This window comes from Phalacrocorax aristotelis, chromosome 3, assembly GCF_949628215.1.
Source record: "Phalacrocorax aristotelis chromosome 3, bGulAri2.1, whole genome shotgun sequence".
In the NCBI taxonomy this organism is placed as follows: Eukaryota; Metazoa; Chordata; class Aves; order Suliformes; family Phalacrocoracidae; genus Phalacrocorax; species Phalacrocorax aristotelis.
The window spans coordinates 101,559,225-101,580,400 of NC_134278.1; the positions used below are offsets into that span (position 1 = coordinate 101,559,225).

Consider the following 21,176-nt stretch of genomic DNA (forward strand, 5'->3'; position numbering starts at 1 on the left):
ACAGGCACATCAGTAGAAGACACCAGAGCTGGTGACAAACCATGGCAATAAACAGCCTTTTAACCTGTTGCAGTCTTTATCAAAATATGAGACAAATGACTATTTGATACAAAACCTGTTAAAGCATTTACTGACCTTTTATAAATGAACCTTCATATATGGTATTTTCTTAAAATTAATAATATGTAAAATTAGGTATCTCAGTGCTTAATTTCAAGAAGCTGCATAAATCTAGGACACACTAAAATTCTGTAAGTAATTTTTCCTAATTTTTGGTGTTTTCATCTGTATAGTGGAGAGGACATCTTTTCTTTTTCCCTCTTTCTTAATCCCTTACAGTTCCTGCTAGGTGTCTAGATTGCTATGTGTATGTGACTTGCATAAGGCAACAGAGGAACAAAAAAACGCGTCTCTGCTTAACACAGACACCTTGGCACAAAGACAACTTTTGGTTTAGTTTCCATCATTTCTTGCAAGTGGGAAAACAACATGAGTTGGTTCTGTACGTGTGCCTTTTGTCATCAAAATACAACATGCTTGTCTGCATCATTTGGAATTATATTACTTCCTCTGTGCAAGAAGTCATTTAAAGATGTCAGCACCGTGCTACAGAAAATATGGCTGCATTAACAGACAACATAGCTGTTTCTTTCCTCTCTGAGTTTCACAAGCACAGCAGCTGAATATATTGGCATCTTTTATGGCATCCTGTGATCTACACATTTTAAACCTGGAGGTTTTTAATAACTGAATCAAAAGATTTAATCCAGAAGCAAGGCTACAGTTGTGATAATTGTGTGTGTGCATTGTTTGGTGATAAATCAAGGTCAATGCACCAAACTAAAAAAAGTTCCAGGTTGGATTCTCAATCATAACTTGGCAAAAGTTTTGCAAAAAACACTTATGTAAATTTGTGAGCACTTGTCAGCAGCAGTTGACTGCACAAGCAGCAGTGAATACCTTGCTTCCATGCTGAAATGTACATTATATATTAAACAAAAAGATGCTCCAAGACTATAGCTATGAAAGGATAGCAGTCCTGCTTACCTCCTGCTTCAGCCACTTCTAAAGTTTTAAGTCACAGTCTGAAACTGGCTCAGCTGGCACCTAAACTGTCACTGGGTCCTAGGCCTTGCTTCGGTAACTTCAATATAAAATATCTCAGCCTTTTATGCACATGGAAAAACAAAGGCTTAAGCTGACAGTATCCACAAAAACCTAGGTGTTCCCCACCTGCATCAACAAGCTACAACAATAGGATTATACATATATACATATATACAACAGACGCACATTGAGACATGTGCGAACTGGGGGCAAACATGTCTAAATCCTGATGGTGGTTCTTACTGTCACCACCTGGAAAGAGGTGCTGTGGTGGCAGGCTCAGTAGAAGCAAGACTTACTGTCTTTTCCTATTAATTACAGCTGAGAGTAATCCCAAAAATATTCAGAACTTCAGGTATCCAATTCCATGTATTCAATTTTAAGTAAGAGAGAGAAGCAGGACAGAAAATCAGTATCATATATTTGAGCGTAAGTATCACAACCATTTCCTCACACTGTAAATTTGCACAAAACAACAGGTGCTTCCAGATACTTCTTTAATATCCCATGTGACCTGACAGAATTCTGTAGGACTCTCCCTAAAGTCCTGTCCGATTCCCTGTATTTCATTTAAACAGAGTATTACAAATTTAGCAAAATTACTTCTCTCCAGATACAGAGGTCCTGTTTTCAGTGGCCTCAGAACTATTGTTTCAGTACCTGAGTGTGATGTAATCTCTCACCCAATTTAACATAAGTAGAATATATCATGGGTAACCAGAGAAGTGCATTAATACCATTAAAATACATATATATCCAATCACTTACAAGTACTTAATACAGAAGTGACGTAAGTATCAGTAAGTAATGGTACATAAGCCAGATTAGCATGAAGACAGGCACTTTGGTGTCCTCTCTGGCCCAACTGATTCCATACAAAGCAGATCAGCTTAAGCAGGAAAGAGTGAGAATTTCCTGTCTAGACTTCCTCGTGGTCTGGTGGGACATTGGGGGACATCAGGGACAGGAGTTCAGATCCTATTAGGAACAGCAAGGGTCCAGAAGGAGCAACCTGACCTTTGAGTGTTCGGATAGGAGAAGGGTGCTACAACTTGCTGGGAGTTGCAACCAAGAGCTGCCTTAGGCGTTTAAGAGAGGTTGAAAGTTGTGCAAGCCCAACAGAGTGGAGCCTTGTTTTATTTAATAGGTGAATCTTAAGACATGACCCCAAATTCTGCACTTCCAACTGTCAGATTAGGCCACGCTTTGGTTTACATGACACATATTGTAGATCCAATGCTTTAGGCACCTGTGTCTGCCATGCGCTCTTACTAAATCACCAGCTCACTGCTACAGATATGGCCAGGCAACAGTGTGCTCAGAAGTGGCCGCTTTTTCAAACAGCATCAATTTTCAGAAATTGTATTTAAATGCAAAATTAAAATTTAAATTGCTATAGTTTTTAGAAATAAAAATTACTCTGTCCTCGCTTTTAGACCCCCTCCCCGCCTTTTCATTCTTGGAGTCCTCTTTAAGAATTGCAGTACCGGGCAAATAAATCACTTCAGCTACAGACCTATCATTTAATCTTACCTTCTTTAGTAAGCCTAAGTATTCTACTTACTATAAGGCAATGTAGAAAATTGAATGTAATGACCATTAGAAATAAGAATGCAAGTAGAGGATCAGCCGCTTACAGTTGGTAAGCTTGGGTCAGATGAAGTCCCCGTCAGAGGGTCTGCCATACTGGAGGTAAGAGACGGAGATGAGCCGGCTCTTTCCACCTGCAGAAGACCAGGAGGAACAGCTCAAGCACCAAGCAGCCAGCAAGCACACATTTTTACATTGCTTAGACTGAGATGAGTCTGTATGATCATCTTCTGATTAAAATGCTTACATTGAGCCCATGCCGTAAGGGCTGGGCTCCTGTGCCCTGGCTGCACCCCTCAGCTTGGCTTCCCCTTGCCCGACCCCTTCTCGACATCTAGCGCCTGGTCTTAGAAAGCTGGGGAGGATTTCCACCCTCCTGGGGAACTTCCCTGCCAGTGTTTCTTCATTGCTGTCTCTACCTTTTTTTCTTTTACGGTTTTTTTTCCCCATTCCATACCCACCTAACCACCGTTTTCCTCCATTCTTTACCCCTGCAGCACCCCACCTCTGTGTGTCGCTGCCCTTTATTTACCATCGCGTTGCACTAGTACGCAGCTTAACCACAGCTCGTTTTCCGAGAGCTGCTCTCTTTGAGGCTGGAAAACAGGGATTCCCCGCTGCTGCCCAGGGCCGGCGGCGACACCCCTCGACACCCCAGCCACTTCGTTCTGACCAGGCGCTATCGCCTCAGCCGGCGGGTGGGTATGGCGGGGAGGGGGGGAGATGCGAGGCAGGGTGACAAACGGGCCTCGCCACCCGCGTACGGCGGCGCTGCCGTTTCGGGCACGCCGCGGCCGCCGCCGTTCGCAGGGGCGACCCCGTCCCCGCTGCCGTTCTCAGGGTCGGTCCCGCCGCCCGCCGGGCTTCCGTTAACGGCCGCGGCGCTGGGCTCCAGCCCGCGGGCGGGGCGGCCGCAGCCCCGCAGGCCGCAGGGCGGGCCGGGCCCGCGTAGGGCGGCTGCTGGCCCCCGGGCTGGGGCGGGCGCCGCCGCGGCGTGTACCTAAGGGCGCCCCGGGACACCGGGCTGGGCCAGGCAGGGTGAGCCGGGGGACGGGGCAGGGGGCGGGAAGGCAGCGGCAGCCTCGGACAGGTCCTTCGCAGCCTGCCGTTGTCCAAGAGCCGAGCTTCTCCTTCCCTTTCCACCTCTTTGAGCTGCTAAGAAGCAAGACGTGTTACCCACCCCTAGGAAAGTTCTTTGCACCTGGGTTGCACTTTGCATTGTTCTGAGCACTATGTTTTTCAGCATTCTTCCCTCCCCCCTCCCCCCTCCCCCCTCCCCCCCCCCCCCCCCGGCAGATAAGGATTGTTACAGTCATTTTATAGGAGAAAAATAGATATGTGGGGTATAAAGTTCCTAAAAAAGTCCTATCCGAGGTAGGACTTGATGAGGCACAGCCTCGCCTGCACCTGATCTTGGAAGAGCCCAGCTTGCTGGATGTCAACAGGATTCCTCACCCCTCACTTCAGTATTCAAGCACAAAACATTTTGCTTTTGCAGGTACTGAGCAATGCCTAAGTCTGACAGGGCTGATTAGTCAATGTCTCATCCAGCTACACTGCACGGGTGTTTTGATGTAGGCGTGCTTCTAGCTCAGATCCAGCCCAAAATGCACAATAGCTGCTGCTTTGTTTTAAAATGGAGTGATGAACTGTTACTGTACACCTTTATTTCAGTAGCTTATGGCTAGGAGCATTCACTCAGGTCATGGGAGAGTTCATTCGATTCCATCTTCTGCCTGAGGCCAAATGAGACATGTGTCTTCTTCCTAATTGGCGACAGGCTCTTTTTGGCACTCTTCAGCTTCCTTTTGAAGCTGCGTCATTGCACAAAAACTTCTAGAAGTTGAGTGAGATGGTGAGAGGCGGTACCTGCTTAAGCAGGGGGGTTGGACGAGATCATCTTCCCTTCCAACCCCCACTTTTCTGTGTGATTCTGTGGACTAGAGGGGAGGGCAAGGGCCAGCACGCTGTTCTTTAAGGATGGTTTCTGGGTTGAACATGTGTGTAGTCAGAATATGGAAACTGCCCAGAGCAGATCTCTTCCCTCCCTTCCCTTGGACCCCACACAAAGCACCCCCCAACCCCTCATTAGGCTGAAACATGTCTTTGATTTAGTGAATCTTGCACATTATTCACTCAGTTGGAAAAGCTGTAACAGAAGAGTGCCTGCAGTCCAAAATAACCAATGCTTCCACAGTTAATGGGTATTTGTGAGATGAAAGGGTTTGGTATTGCACTGTGCAGAAAACAGTATTGAGTGTAGCTGTTTTACGTGGTAGATTGACATGCTAAATGAAGACATTGCTAGCTTGCACTCCAGAAGGAGGTGGGTAGGGACAGAATTTAAAATCTAAACTGCTTGGGGACTTCTGTTTTGTCAGTCCCTAAGAGTCAGACTGCAGGTCTTTCATGGATTCAGAAATCAGGTGCACATTGTTCTACATGCGCTGCACGGAATGTATTGTTTCTACTCTAACCACCTTTCATGCAGGTTAGCCAGCATGACAGCTCTTCTTCTTGGTTGGGTTGGGACCATCTTGTCTAAGGAAAATGAGTAGATAAGCACAAGGCTACTACTAGCTACTTTTCTGCCTTCTTCACTTGTTAGGTCTCCTTTGTGCAACAGGTTCTACGGCACAAAGTTAATGTCAGCTATACTTGTGTCATCTTCACATTTTTCTACTCCACTGAGAAGTTAAGAGCTAACTTAAATTTATTCTGATTTAAAGCCAATTTCAAAGAAATTCAGAAGGTATCCTTTCAACATCTCCGTTCCAGGAAAGAGCAGAGCAGGCTTCTAACTTCACTTAAATGCTGGACACATTGGCTGTCTCTTTTTTGTGCTATATTTATGGTCCTTTTGTCACTGGACATTTGCAGCTTGTTATCTTTGGATTGCTTTTTTAAAAGGTATGTGCAAAAAATATACTTGCAAAAGCAAACATTTCTTTTTTATCAGTTGTTCCGTTCAGCTCCACATATTTAGGCACCTGTCTCCATAGTCTTTTTAATAGTTACTTAATAAATAACGTGCCCAGATTGGGTGCCAGGCATGCAGGTGTGGCAGGCATGCCATTTCCCCTCAGCTAGCCATTTAGTCATCTTTGCTGACTTCAGCCACAGAACCATTACCGCTGTCTTTTGCCTGACCACTGTTTCACAGGCATGACAGTGCTGATGAGCTTTAATGAAAGGTTAGCTTTGCAGGAAAGGCTGTACAGAGCTCTGCTTGTGACCCTGACAGTTACAGCCTGAATGCTGTTTCTCCACTTACTGCTGCTTCCTTAAGAATCTTTGTCCCATCTGTGAAAGCTGGCCTCCTGTAAGTTAAAAACTCAGCTGTCATTCTTAAGAGTCCTTTCCTATTATCACTTTGATCTTTTCCATGTGAGAGTTTTAATCCTGGCTGCTTCTAATTATCCTCCAAGCACAAAAAAAAGACTTTTTGTCCTTGGGCTAAATCCACTTCATGAAAAACACAGTCCAAAATGATAGCTAAGAGGGAAGGGAAACTAAGAGGAGGGAAACGCCACTTCCCTGGAGTGGCTTCTACTCTAGACCAGACAGTTATCACATGACAATTTTCAAAGAAGAAGTCAACATGGATTTAGGGTGTGAGGCAAAAATACCTGAGTGGTAGCTGTGACTGCCCATGGGTGGTTTGTACAGCTTTGAACTAGCCTCTCTGCTGGGAAACAACTGTAGCACTGAGTTGAAAAAAAAAAACCAAAATCCAAAACCAAAACAAAACCAGGAATCTTCACTGTCCGCACTGAAGCCTCGAGAAGTTAATTTCCTTAGGACCTGGAAGAGCATAAGAAATCTTGTTGGTCGTCTTCTCAAGCCTAGCAGAGGCTCACTCTCCCTTCATCATCCCCTGTCAGACACAGGCAGAGGAGCCTGGGCTGCCCAGCGCTGGCAGATGGACCAGTGCCCAGCGCTGGGATGCTTCACTAGAACAATCAGCCCCGCTGGCTGCTCAGGCAGGAAAAAGAGACTGCTCAGGAGGGAGACACTCAAAACAGTGCTAGCGGCTAAAAACAGCTGAGCTGGGGCCAGGGGCTACAGCACCCTCCCTGTGCCTAACCAGTTTAGTCCTGTCCCCAGAGAAATAGCCCAGAGCATATTTTAGTCTATACTTTCAAGTTTATTTTCCCTTTTTTTCTGGATACTGCTTTCTTTTAAAGAACTGTTATAATAACAATAGAGGAGTCACACTGTCTTTGTGTGTCCACATCTTGTCATATAATCGGAGGGATATCAAAACAAGTAAATAAATACAAAACAAGTAAATCTAGATGACGAACAGGAACTAGATCACTACATCCCATAGGTAGCTTCTGATTACCGAAACCAGCGGCTGCTTTTTATGGTCCTTCTGCTCTGTCAGGTCATTAAATGCCTTATTGTCTTAGGTTTTCCCATCAATGACACAAACTGTCACAGTACTCACTTACCTTATAACATGCTTCCTGACTTTAAATTGGAAAATGTTGTATTTGAGCTAAGCATCCTAACAACGTAAGGGAGAGGTGGAGGGGGTGGGAAGGGCACATTCATTAATCATCTGATGAATGAAATTGTTTCATTTTAGATTGTAATTGGCTAGAGGAGCCCCATGAAGAAAAGTGTGTTTACACTGCACAGCTTTTTATGAGCACAAATGCATATATTATGATGGCTTAGAGCCTGGACAAAACTTGGAGCTTTGTTTTTGTTTCAGTAAGTAGATTTGGTCTAATCCGTTAACAGCAGCAATACAGATTTTCATAATAGCACTTGGCCTTTATCTGGACAGTCTAAGATCAAAGGCTTCTTGTTTGTGTTATAGATTTCAATATCATTTTTACGGTCCAGATAAATATCACAAACTTCTTGTCAGTAGGCTTTCTGTTAGATTAAAAGAAAAACGGTGTTCTTTGAAGGTCTTTGGGTTTTTTTTTCTGAGAAATTTTACAAGTGCCAAATACAAATAGGCCTTCACAGTCAGTGTGTATCACCAGCCCCTGGGAAAGATGCCCATAATTGTTGCCATGAGTGAAGAAAAGACTAATGATATAGGTTATTAGAGGAGGCTATTTTACTTGTTCTGCACTTTCACCTAGAAGTAGGAATGACTCTCAGTTCACTATAGTTTTGTGACATGTGTCCCTGTGAATGACAGGGAAAACTGAACAGGGAGACTCCTTCATTTAGATGGCATGAAGGGACCCAAGAATTGAAAAATGAGATTGAGCCATGTTTGTCTAGTGAGGTGAATTTCAGTAGATTTTTAGGTAGCCAGGTCCCCAAAATCTGGTCCAAAAGGCCCTTCCTTCAGTTATAAACCCACATGACACCACCATTTCTGCTGCTGCTCCTGGTACATGTAAGCCATTGCACAGGAGCACCCCAGGGTGAGGAGCCCTGCACAGCAATTGCAGATGTTGTGGAGATCAATATGAAGAACACAGCCCCAAGCAGGCCTCCTCAGGGGAGCCTGCAGGAAGCGCTTCCAGCAGAGCTGCAGCTTGGTTCTAGTGCAGAGCATACTAGCCATGGACATTTTCTTTCAAACTTTAGCCAAGGAAGGGAGAAGCCTCTGATATTATGACCCAGTTAGACCATTAAAGGAAGTGGAAGACCTAAGTACCAAGCTTTCCTCAGTCTGAAAAGCTTCAGTCTGGTTCTCACTCAAGGGAACTGCTTTAACCACGAGGCTCAATAAACTTAATTTATTTCTATGACAAGGTTGCCCACCTAGTTGACCAAGGGAAGGCAGTTGATGTAATCTTTTTGTATTTCACTAAAGCTGTCTGTACTGTCTCTCACAGTACCCTCCTGGACAAAATGTGCAGCGTACAGCTGGATAAACATATAATGCAATGGGTGAGCAATTGGCTGGTGGGTCGGGCTCAAAAGGCCATACTAAATGGGGTTACATTGGACTGGTGTAAAGCCTGACAATATTCAAGAAGAATTTGGACAACACCCTCAGGCACATGGTGTGAATTTTGGAGTTGTCCTATGCAGGGACAGGAGTTGGACTCGATGATCTTTGCAGGTCTGTTCCAACTCAGGACATTCTAAGATACTATGAAAGAAGTATGTTAGGTAACAGTACCTTACACCTCTCCTGCAGAAGCTTGGCTGTGCAAAGAATGCAATAGCTGTGAGGATTTTTAATCTGAGCAGGGATTGGAAGATAAAAAAATCCTTGAATTATTTCAGAATAGAACATTGCTTGCTTGATTTTGGCTGATTAATCCAAAACGCTAGTTTAGCTAAAATCCATAACCAGACTTCATCTTTGTAGCCCATTTTTATACATTTTTATAGTGTTGAGTACAGAATTAGCCACTGATGTCATTGTCCTCTGCTTCCCTTTGTCAGTACATGCCTCTGGCATAATGTTGTACCCAATCAGTACTCCCCTTGTTTTGCAGAACTGGAGGGCTATAATTAACTCCTCTGTTTTTCTTTTGGCATCTCCTTTCACTTTGAGGTACGACTTTCCAAAGTTCAGCCTCTAGCCTCCATAGCTTTGACCCATTCTCAGAAAACTTGAAAGTCATAGGTAACTATCCCAACTCTTCTAGATACTTTAGAGGCATTCTAAGCCCTGTGACATACAAACAACAGGGACAAATTTCCATCATTTGCAGTGGAGTTTGCTTGTTATTCTCTCCTCTTTTTTTTTTTTTTGGGGGGGGGAGGGGGGGGCAGGCAGAGGAGAGGTTCAAGTCTGCTTCATTCTGCTTGGGTGTTTCCACAGAAGGGTCAATGCAATCCAAACAAGACAGGAGCTACACTAGCCACGTACCAGGGAGAGAGCATATAATTGTGCATGGGCTGCATTGGGTCTTTGTTCTGAGACTTTGACTGGGGGTTACTTTTCTGACTGGGGAGCTAACATACAAAATTCCCCAGGCAGGTAAGTTAAGTCTTACCTTTACATCCAGCCTAAATAGCAATGTGGAAAGAGGACAGATGCAGTAGGTTATACTAATGTAGGATTTAAAGCCCCCTTTTTATGCTGGTGTACGTGGTCCATGCCTAAGCCGAAGTACAGTGAAAAAAGAAAGGCACTGAAGAAAAGAAGATGCAGATGGGAACTGAGATAATTCATTGACATACAAAGTGTCAGGTCAGGAGCAGTGTCTCACATAAGCTCCTGCAGCACTTCTGGGTTGGCTCAGCTGACCCACACTGCTGAACTGTGAGAGGCCATTTCAGCCCCAACTGCCAACAAGCTGTATGTGTGTTTCAATGTATCTTGAAGCTCAGCTCTGTCCTGTCAGCATGACTGAGTGGTAATAGACTGTTGTTTCTACCATAACACCTTACCTGGAGCTATTCCAAGCACCTTATATGCAACATGGCCAAAGATCAGTTACAGATGTACAAAGATCAAGTATTTATAATTTAATACTATCAGGACAGGAACATTTTCCTAACATTTGTTCTCAAAAGTAAACTGGGTTTGAAAGAGGAAGGAGGAGAGAAGAAAGAAAGGATTTCTTTGACTTTGTCAGGATTCTTGTTCCAGAACTTGTGGACTGAATCAAGAGCCCTTTGAAATCTCAGAGTCCTCCTAGCTGAGATTATCTATACTGAGTCAGGCTTAACCTGAAACTAAGCAAAAATGTCCTCACTTACTCAAAGGTTCCAAACTCCTCCTGTTCACTGTTTCTCTTTCCCAGTGGCTTTTTCATGCCCATGTACTTTGTACCTGCAGCTGTTTTCTTTATTGATACTGTTTGTGAGTGCTGCATGCTGCTGGCTTCTGGCAGAAAGATCTGGGGTTAACTAACTCTTCTAGGAATTAATGGTTAATCCATTGTCCCAAAAGGATTCAACAGCTGACCGTTTCTTCTGGTCTGGGAAAGACATCCTGCAACCTTTGTCAGTAATGTTGGATGCCATGTAGAGGCGCAGTATGCCAGAACAATTTCATACTATGAGCGTAACTACTTCAAGCAGAGTTCAGAAGCTGTATATGGGCAGGACCCCTAATTCATTATATCACAGCTGTAAGCATGTCCATCCCTATCGGGCAGAACAGTTACTCTGGTGAAAGTAAGAGAGGGACAGAAGTTGGCAAGAATGTAAAACATTTGAAATTATATGATTTTCTATACAGAAACATCTATTGCTGATTAGATTTGAAACCAGAGAATTATTTCAAATCTTAGAATTTGCTGGAAAGCAGAAGTGTGGCACCAGTCTGCAGAAACTTACTCATAAACACTGCTGCAAACTCAGCGGAGTTAAGGTTAGATGAATATAAAACAAATATATATATAGCAGTTGGCTTAAATATATTTTCAAGATACGTATATATTCACAAGAAAAGTTGTACGCTGATGATGAAAGCAATATGCATATCAAATTTTAAGTTAAATAAGTGTAATTTTATATGCAAACCCATCTCACTATAGAAAAAAAATAAGGGACAATTAAGATGGTCTTTGTCTCTTTGGTGCCTGATGTTTTTGCGTATAGAGGGGAGAAAAGAGGACTACCTTCTAAGCATTGATCTTACAGACAAGAAATACACCCTGAAGCTGTTTAATCTTATCTTTCTTTCTTCCCTTTCTTTGGGGAGCTTTTGTTCTACCTCTGACAACTAGTGGTGTTTCACAGAAAGACATCAGGGTAACAGCAGCACTCACACAGGCTCCATGTGAGCTCTTGCATCTTGGTGTCCAAACAGCATGGCCCTTAGCTGTGGAGCTAAAGGAAGAAAAAGCCTTCCAACTTGGCAGTAGGATTAATGTTTATCCCTTAATCCTTAATCCTAAAGCAGGCTTGCAGCAATTAGAGGCGAGACTCTCAAACACTCAGCAAAAGATACTGCTACCTTTTTTATATATATACCACACTCATCTGTGATTCTGTGACCTACAGAAAATGGCCTGGATGTTTCTGTGAAAATTAGCATGAGCAAAAAAATTTACTTTTTTTTTTGTTTTCTTTGTGTTGTTTTTCTTTTTTTTTTTTTTTTTTGTGCAGATAATGAAAAATTGACAAGCTTTACCTCTGTCTTTACCTTTTTATCCACTAACCACATCCCAAACACCTAAATGACTGGTATTCTTGGTCACAGGACTTCATCTTTGTGGAATTCTTTCAAGCAATATGTGCTTGTGGTGGGCACACAATTCCTCTGGCTGACTCAGTTGTCATCTAGGAAAAATCTCTTTAGGGGGATATCATGGTCACTTCAATAGGTTACTGAAAATACTTTAAACTCTTTAAATCTTATTGATGATTGTATCAGACTGATCTCTAGAGTCCACCCAGATAGCCAGCTCCTCTGCTGCCTGGCTCCCCAAAACCTATGGCTGACAACCGAGAACCATTTAGGCCCGCTGCTCATTTTCATAAGCAGATACGGTGCACGTCTGTTCACTTCTACTGACATGTGCTGGTTCATATTTGACCTGGGTTTATGTGGTGGAAGCACGGGAGGCTGATGAAGAGAGGAAGCATGCTACTGAATGCTGCACAAAACCACTTCTGAGACTGAAATTTTCCTTTCAGATCACTCTTTTTAAAAGCAAGCAAATACTCTCGGCCATCAGCAAGGATGAAAACAGGGTATGTAACCCATTCTTTATTTATGTGGACTCCAGTGCATTTTTGTTAGGGTTGTGGAAAGGGGAATGGCAAGTGTTTTCTAACTCTCTGTGGGAGAGTTGTTACTCTAACTTCTTTCCTGTCTTGCGTACATCAAAAAGGAGACAGTCTTAGTCCTCCTTTTCAGCTCTACTTCAGGCCCTGCTTACTGACAGCTTCTGTGGGTATTCTAAGGTGTGCACAGCTGTGCTGAGATGGACAGGCACTACTACAACATCCACTCTCGGGTACTGTCAGTTCCCTTCCTTTTTTGCTGTGCTAGTGAAGGCTTCTAGGTGATCTAAAACCAAATTAACAAAACTGAGTTTTAAAAAAAGTAAGTACAATAGTGTAGGTCAGTTCCAGATGACTCAAAGCATCTGTGTCAATCTTCCCTGATCCAGAGGCACAATTCCTGAGGAGGCTGAGGCCAGGGCTAAAGCACTTGCATTCCATGTGCACTTGCTTGCTGCCTTTAGATCTAGGTAGACTATCCACCCTGCATTGTAAAACTTCTTTCCATTGCTTAGAAACACACCCTGCTTAGGACTTTCCATCCCAAAAGCATTTGCTGCGCTTTTCCCCTCCCTCCTACTTTTTCCCTTCCCTTTACTGCTTACCCCTTCTCACATCAACACAGTAGAAGGAAACAAAATCTCACATGCTGAGCTCTCATCTCTAAACTTCATTGCTCCAGTTTTCAATAACAAATTAAGTATTTGCACATCCCTTCATCTCTGTGTCCATGCACAGGCTCATAACTGAATGGGGTGATTGTCATTTTGTGGGAAGAATATTTTTCCCAAAAGGTTTTAGGTGCTAATGTACAATGGTGAAGGGTTCTATAAAAGGCTACATGGAGGGATTCCGTTACAGTAAAAATCTTTGCTTTCCTCACGAGAGCAGTAAGAGGCATTACTGGCAGCGTCCTCCTCCTGTTTATGGAGGGCCAAGATTCCTGGGAAAAGGTAGTAACTTATACAGAAAAAATTGAGGGAGCGAAGAGTTTTCAAATGAAATCTTCCTCTTCACCAGAGCAGAGGTGGAATGTAACAACTGTTAAGGGATTGTTAGAGACTTCTTGAACCTGTAAGAGCATGGAAAAGCAGGTAAGTTTAAAAACAAAGGTAGCTAGAAATATTCCACCATTTTCTTATTTTCTAATAATAAAACCTACATTTTTAAATTTAAAACCAACAACATTTTCTAATTCTTCCACTCTAAACATTTTGAACTTTTTCTTGTGGTAAGTTGATACACGTCTATTAAATTTTGATGTCCCGAGTACTTTTTTTGGTCACTGCTTTTGGTGATGCTGTGGATTTTGCCCAAACTTTAAAAACCAGCCACATAATTTGGGCATGGCAAATACAAGGGATGGAAATGTAAGATAAATGTAATTTAAAACTGTTTGTGCTAAACATATTATGGTGTCAACAAGAACCATTGTGATAGTTAACAAATAATAAAAGGGAAACTTGGTGGTTTGTTTTCATTGTTCAAGCAAAGAGAAAAGTAAACAAGATCTTGAATGACCTCCTGTATGTTTAGTTGATTTTAATAACCTGCAACATTTTGTAGTCACAGAAACAAGCATTACATAGTTTACTGTTTATAATATCCCCTTTTAGCAGTACATGCTAAGTCAAAAAAGGAGGGTAGAAAACACAATTATTTTCTAGTACTAGGAATTATTCCCCAAAGATGCAGTTAAAATCTAACAGAATTTTGGTACTTACTTGCCTGCATTTTGCTTTTCTTTGCAGTGCATCCTAAATTCCTTAGTGAGATAAAATGTGAATGAAATTTGAATGCCAGGACTTCAGAATTAAGCACTCCATCCTATATTCATAATCTCTCTTACTTTCAAGAATCAGATCTTGTCCCAAAACCAAGAAATTGTCTTAAGATATTACAAGGTTAGTATTTTAAGTTGCAAGGTACATATGTCTCCCACTTGGAGTTTGAGCCTCTAGGGCGGAAATTTGCAGACTCATCCTAGTAGTCACAGTTTTTACAAGTCAACATTTTAGTATAATTAGATGACTTTGAGAACATCACAAAAAATATTGGATACAGTGAGACTGTATTAGTTATGAGATTGGAATGGTAGTATAATATCCTTGCACTTCCTATTTATCAGATAGTCTCTAAAAGATGGCTAGCTCTTTAATTTGGTATTTGCAATGGGAATATCATAGTGGTTTCTACTGACATACTTTTTCATTTCCCAGAAATCACTTTGTATGATGGCAACAAGCATAAGATTATTTTAATTCAAGTGCAATATTCCTCACAGAATTTTGTATTTGTGCTTTAAAGAAGCAGTGTGCTCAAATCATAACAATAATTAGCAGGGTTTACCTCTTTTTAATTACTGTCTCAAAGACCAACTTTTTTCCTCTCTGAAGTAGATTTACTTTGCAGATGTTAGATGGCCAGTGGGGCTTTGGTTCCACAAGGATTTACTCTTACAATTTTTAAGCAGATTGTGCTGGAGGTCACAAAAATTCTTCCATCGCGTTGTCATCTCATTTCAATAAATGCTTTTTTAAAAGCAGAGGCAGGTGGTCGCAGTCTTAGTTAGAACGGTTTTTTTTAAACCACAGTACACAAACAATGACTTTAGGGGTAATAATCTGCTCTGTTCTTTACCACATTCAATAAAAAAAGACCTTCCTTGCTTTGAAGAGGTTTTTGTCTCAGACAGAGATAAGAGACAGGCAGACAGATGGCATAATGCAAAGAAAATCCAGAGTGAGAATAAATTAATAAATGAATTGATCAGTGAGCTGCATGAATTATGTAATGCACCTTTTTGTCTAACTTAGGAATTTACAGTTCATTCATAAAATGTGAAGTCTTGCAGCACAGTTTCACGCTACCACGTTTTTTTCTTTTCCTTTGCCATTAGCCTTGTTCCTGCCTATAGTTTTTGTAAAAACTATTATACAACCCTTTCTAAAACAATTTCACATCGCAGGGTTAGTCTGAGGCTCAAGGATCCCCAAAAGAGGTCCTCCTTTTAAAAATTCAGGGCTGTTAGGCACTTCTGTGTGACAGCAATCCGAATTCCAAGTAGCGTGATTGCCCTCGCAACGAGAGCTCTCAGGGAAAGAGCAGCATTGGCCTGTTCTGTTGAGGTGACTGGATGACTGCACTTTACTTTGATAATCCAAACTGTTTAAACCTGTTTGGATAACCAATTAAAGAATTACGCTAATACACCAGCATTATCAGTTCCATGACGCAAATTAAATAGCTAGGCCAAGATTTTCACGCTTACCTAGTGGGATTTTGGTGCTGCCCTCAAGGTATGTAAAGGAGGGTTACTTTTTAGATCATAGGAGGTGCTTGCATTTCTTTGAGACCCATCTTCTGACCAGCCAGCATATCAGATGATGCCTGTTAGACTTCAGAGAAAGAATGAATCCCAAATCACTACTAACTTTTAGTGTGAAAATAGTGTTTTATTCTACAACTGTTAAGAACATGCTCCACAACTTACTGCAGATAGCCAACCTCAGAATTAATGCTTCCTGTTTTCACTTTTTTCACATAGATTCGTGATGTTACATCAACAGCTAGTACTTGTCTTTGGACTATCACTAGCTAGTGATATATGTGCATTTAGAAGCTGTTACTCAGAAGCCCAAGTCTCCCTGTATTATTTCTGCAATCTCACAGATGTTCCACTTGTGCCGAAGGATACAGTGAAGCTTTTGCTAACTTTCAACTATATCAGACAAGTGACTGGGACTTCGTTTCCACTGCTGGAGCACTTGTTGGTGTTGGAAATCGGAATGCAGTATGTCTATCCTGTTACCATAGGAAAAGGAGCTTTCAGGAACCTGCCAAACCTTCGTGTATTAGACTTGGGATCCAATAAGATTCTTCAACTGGATCTTGATGCTTTTGTGGGCTTGCCAGGTCTGGCTGTACTCCGTCTGTTTCAGAACTACCTTGGAGATTACATCCTGGAGGAACGTTACTTTCAAGATTTGAGCTCATTAGAAGAATTGGATCTTTCAGGAAACCAAATCACAAAACTTCAGCCTCATCCTTTATTTTATAATCTAACACTCTTGAAAACCATGAACCTGAAATTCAACAAGATATCCAACCTGTGCGAAAGCAATCTTACCAGCTTCCAAGGAAAACACTTTTTATTTTTTAGCCTCAGTGCTAATAATTTGTACAAGACAGATGAAATGGCCTGGGCCAAATGCCCAAATCCTTTCAGAAATATTACATTTAACTCACTAGACCTTAGTGACAATGGCTGGAGCACAAAGAAAGTCCAATATTTCTGTGCAGCCATTAAAGGGACTCAAATAGATTCTTTAATATTTAGCTCTCATACAATGGGTTCAGGATTTGGCTTTAAAAATATAAAAAATCCAGATAGTGATACGTTTGCAGGACTAGCGAGAAGTGATCTTCGTTTGCTTGATATTTCAAATGGTTACATTTTCTCTCTCAATTCTTTAATCTTTCAAAGCCTTGGTAATCTGGAATTGCTGAACCTTTTCAAAAACAAGATAAATCAAATCCAAAGGCAAGCATTTTTTGGCTTGGGAAACCTAAAAATTCTCAATCTCTCAAGTAATCTTTTAGGTGAGTTGTACGATGATACTTTTGAAGGTCTACATAGTGTAATGTATGTTGATTTACAGCAAAATCATATCGGGATGATTGGTGAAAAATCATTCAGTAACTTAGTAAGTCTGAAAGTAATTGATCTCCGAGACAACGCCATTAAAAAACTCCCTTCCTTTCCACATTTGACCTCTGCTTTTTTAGGGGACAATAAACTAATGTCTGTAGCTGGCACAGCAATAGCAGCAACACACCTTGAATTAGAAAGAAATTGGTTGGCAAACCTGGGTGACCTGTATATTCTTTTCCAAGTTCCAGATGTGCAGTATATCTTCTTAAAACAGAATCGCTTGTCTTACTGTGTGAAAAGTCATAATGTTACAGAAAACAATCAGTTAATCTATATGGATCTAGGCGAAAATATGTTACAGCTTGTGTGGGAGAGAGATTTATGTTTGGATGTGTTCAGGGCACTGTCCAAACTTCAGGTTCTACATCTGAACAACAACTACCTTAGTGTACTTCCACAGGAGGTTTTTAGAGGTCTAACATCCCTAAAAAGACTTAATCTAGCTTCCAACCTATTGACTCATCTTTCTCCTGGGCTTTTTCCACAAAGCCTAACAAACCTAAACTTATCGGGAAACCAGCTTTTTTCCCCTGAGCCTGAAGTCTTTATGACTTTGAGTATCCTGGATATAACACACAATAAGTACGTCTGTGATTGTACTTTAAAGAGCCTACTAGTGTGGCTAAATGAAACCAACATAACGCTAGCTGGCTCACAGTCTGACAGGTACTGCGTATACCCACCTGCATTTGCAGGGGTACCACTGTCGGCTCTGACATACGAGGGTTGCAATGACGATGAACTCCAGCAGACACTCAGGTTCTCATTATTCATCTTCACCTCCATCACTCTTCTAATGTTTCTGATGGCAGTCATCATTTTTACTCGCTGTCGGGGTATATGTTTTGTCTGGTATAGAACTATCACCAAAAAAATTATAGGCAGCCATTCACAAGTAGCAGATAGAAGTAAATACAGATATGATGCGTATTTGTGCTACAGCAAAAACGACTTTGAATGGGTCCAGAATTCTTTGCTAAAGCACCTGGATTCACAGTATTTTTCTGAAAACAGATTTGCCTTGTGCTTTGAGGAAAGAGATTTCTTGCCTGGGGAAGAACATATCAACAATATTCGTGATGCCATTTGGAACAGCAGGAAAACAATTTGCATTGTGACCAGGCAGTTTCTCAAAGATGGGTGGTGTGTGGAAGCCTTTAATTTTGCCCAGAGCAGGTACTTCTGTGATCTGAAAGATGTCCTCATTATGGTAGTGGCTGGGTCACTTTCTCAGTATCAATTGATGAAACACAAACCAATTCGAAACTTTTTACAAAGGAGTCGATATTTGCGGTGGCCTGAAGATTATCAAGATGTAGATTGGTTTTTAAATAACCTTTCTTGCCAAATTCTGAAGGAAGGAAAAGTGCGAAGGAAAGCCAGTGGTATAGAGCTGCAGACTGTAGCCACACTCTCACACTGATAGCGTATGGGTTGCTGGCTTTCTGAATATCCCATTTCCAGCTGTGCCATGGCAGGAATAAACAGAAGTTTGTTACATCTTTCTGTGAAAAAGCAGGTAGAAAAATAACTATTTCAGTACAAATCCTACTAAACGTGGAGACACCTTGAAAGCAACCAGCAAATATATGAAAGTGCAATTATTTTATGGACTATGACACACATTTTCAGAAGAATTAAATGAATCACAGATGCTTCATATTTTGGATGCTCAAATTCAGACACTTTAGTCCTGATTTTCAGAGTACTGCTTACTTACAGATCTGTTTCAGTTAGAGAAGGATGCTCATGGGTGTTGTTTTAAAACAACACCATGGTACTGTATGGGAGTGCCCAAGTATGCTTTCATGTATGGCCTAGCCTGGCCATCGGTTAATGGATTACTCCTGTGCTTTCTGAACTCTGTAACTTTTCATGCTCTTGTTTCAAAGTAGAATCAGTGCTTTGACCTTTATGCTTTAAACTGGGGTAACACAGATTTCATTTATTTGTTTTCTAGTCAATTAGCTTCAGCTTCTCAAGTGGAACATACAAACTTTGAACTTCATTCAGCCTCCTACCCTCCCCAACTTCTCTGCTCAGTGGCAAAACTGCGGTCATTGGTCTACTTCGTTTGTTGCTGTTTCAGCCTGGTGCCTTTTCAGTTGAGCTGCCTTCTGCCCTGCAGAGAACAACAGGTATCCCCTTCAGATCTGAAGCAAGCCTGGGCTTGAAAAGCAAACAAGAAACTACCCCAGTAGCCACGCAGTCTATACCCCTGTGACGTGGCCAATAGCCCAGTGACTGCCAGGCAGCTTTCACGTTCTGGGAGTGGAAAGTATAGACAACTGGTGTGTAATTTGGGTTGTTCTCTGTACATCCTGTGTCCTGATCAATTCTAAGGTGTTTTTCTGCTTCTGTTTAAATGTTTTTCTACAGTCATTAATGCCTGGTACTCTCTTACATCTCTAATCATTTTACCACTGTTTGTTCAGGTATGTGTCTTCAGAGGGTTGTTCAGGGTCATTTTAATAAAAGCCTGACTCAGTGTTCACTGTTACAGAACCTGTCCCTATTATTTTGATGGTGACGTACTCCTTGAGTGTACTGTTCATCTCGGTTTATACATTTATTCAACAAAATAATTTCAGTATGGCCTCAGTGAGTTTTTCGCTATAGTGAGGAAGCAGGAATAGGAGGTCTTATAAACTGTCTTGACCTTAGCTGCAAACAAATAATACCATCTTAACTATTTTGATGGAGACAAAAAAGTACAGTCCACTTCATGTGAATGTCGGTGTTTGAATATAGATGTGCCTGTGGCTAATCTAATTTACTCTCAGTGCACCAGTATACAGGATTTCTATTGATAAAATTACTACAGTAAAATATTACTTCTTCTCAATCAGTGTAGTCATTCAGGAACAGAAAAGGGCTAAACCTTGGACAATTCTCCAGGCGGCATTGGGCGGGGGGGAGCAGATTGGAAAAGGGGCTGGACTGTGCTGATGGAGCCCCGGGTGTCGCTGTTGGCTCGGGTAACAGCTAGGGCTTCCCAAACTCCTCCTGCCTCCCGTCTGCCGCAGCTGCTGGCATTAGGGACAAAATGCTGCTGCAGAGGGGAGTCTGAAAAAGAACCAGCAGCCTTGGCTTCCCAGGGTCCCCGTGGGCTTTCAGAAAAGCCACCACCTGCACTTCAACTCCCTGTATTTCTTACAGTTCTCTGAAAATGTCCAACCTTTTTCCTTTTCCCCAACCAGTGCAAATATTTATAGGCATCCTTTAAAATCAGAGGTTATACCAGGGAGTATTTCACACTAAAAATCACTGACGTGTAGCCAAAGCAGGAATGAATCCGTACAATGAAGATCATGTGCAGATCTAGACTGTTAGCCTATGGATGTGTACACGGTGTAAGAGATGGGAATTCTAAAAGCACACTTTAGAAATTACATTTGAATGAATGTCACAAAACATTTTTGGTCAAGTGTTAATTGAGAGCCCTCTCCAGTTAGTACCTTACTGCGTACTTACAAGACACTCCTATCACTTCAGATACTTAAAACTTACTTCTGCTAACCTGTGTATACAGGAATGACAAGTAGACACAGTGATTACCGAGATGGCTTTAACCAAGGCTTTTCCATTTTATTTGAAATGTTTCTGTCTTCTTCATGGTAATGCCACTGGTGGGAGGTGGCTATATAAAACTTGCATTTACTTCAGTCTTTGGAAAGGTCTGACTCTTTACATAAAGGTTTTAATAAAACCTTTGGACGAAATTTCATTGCCTGCCTCCATGCTTATATACCATTTTGGAAACTTAAAGAGATCAAACCTGTGTCAGGAGCAGGTGGGAAAATTCCTTTCTGCCACAGAGGTCATCTCAGACACATAGAAGTAGCCCAGCCCCCATCTGCCCCTTGCAAATTCTCTTGCAAGACGTCTACAAAAGGCAGTAACGGGATTTTTGGAGAGCATGCTAATGAACCATACCTGATTATGGAGTGGTTTGCAGGCATATGGATAAATACAATGTGAAATTTTAAAGAGACCCAAAATAACTTTCTTTTTTACTCACTGTGAAATAACTCCAAGCCTGAGACTCTGGGATCAAATGCAGTTGGTACCCTCTGTCCTATACAATGAAAAAATTGACTTCAAATAGATCATAGGACCCTGATCACCACCTCTATAGAGTCACCTCTCC

The 21,176-nt window shown here is 41.8% G+C and overlaps 1 protein-coding gene and 1 long non-coding RNA gene across 4 annotated transcripts; one reads left to right on the plus strand and one right to left on the minus strand.

Annotated features, from left to right (window-relative positions):
* Positions 1-118: 118 nt before the first annotated feature.
* On the minus strand, positions 119-3,317 carry LOC142055199 (uncharacterized). The gene is made up of 3 exons (XR_012659842.1): positions 3,230-3,317; positions 2,745-2,831; positions 119-2,085 (listed from the first exon to the last, which is right to left on the minus strand). It is a non-coding gene; the product is annotated as an uncharacterized LOC142055199 (long non-coding RNA).
* TLR5 (toll like receptor 5) lies at positions 3,303-19,531 on the plus strand. 3 transcript variants are annotated; one of them, XM_075088791.1, is made up of 4 exons: positions 3,310-3,395; positions 12,223-12,279; positions 15,860-16,914; positions 18,987-19,531. In XM_075088791.1, the coding sequence occupies exons 2-4, from the start codon at positions 12,269-12,271 to the stop codon at positions 18,992-18,994; spliced, it is 1,074 nt and encodes a 357-aa protein (XP_074944892.1). In that variant the 5' UTR covers positions 3,310-3,395; positions 12,223-12,268; the 3' UTR covers positions 18,995-19,531. The 3 variants fall into 3 exon arrangements, with proteins under 3 accessions (XP_074944890.1, XP_074944892.1, XP_074944889.1); XM_075088788.1 differs by having other exon boundaries at positions 15,860-19,531; XM_075088789.1 differs by lacking the exon at positions 12,223-12,279 and having other exon boundaries at positions 3,303-3,395; positions 15,860-19,531.
* The last annotated feature ends 1,645 nt before the right edge of the window (positions 19,532-21,176 follow it).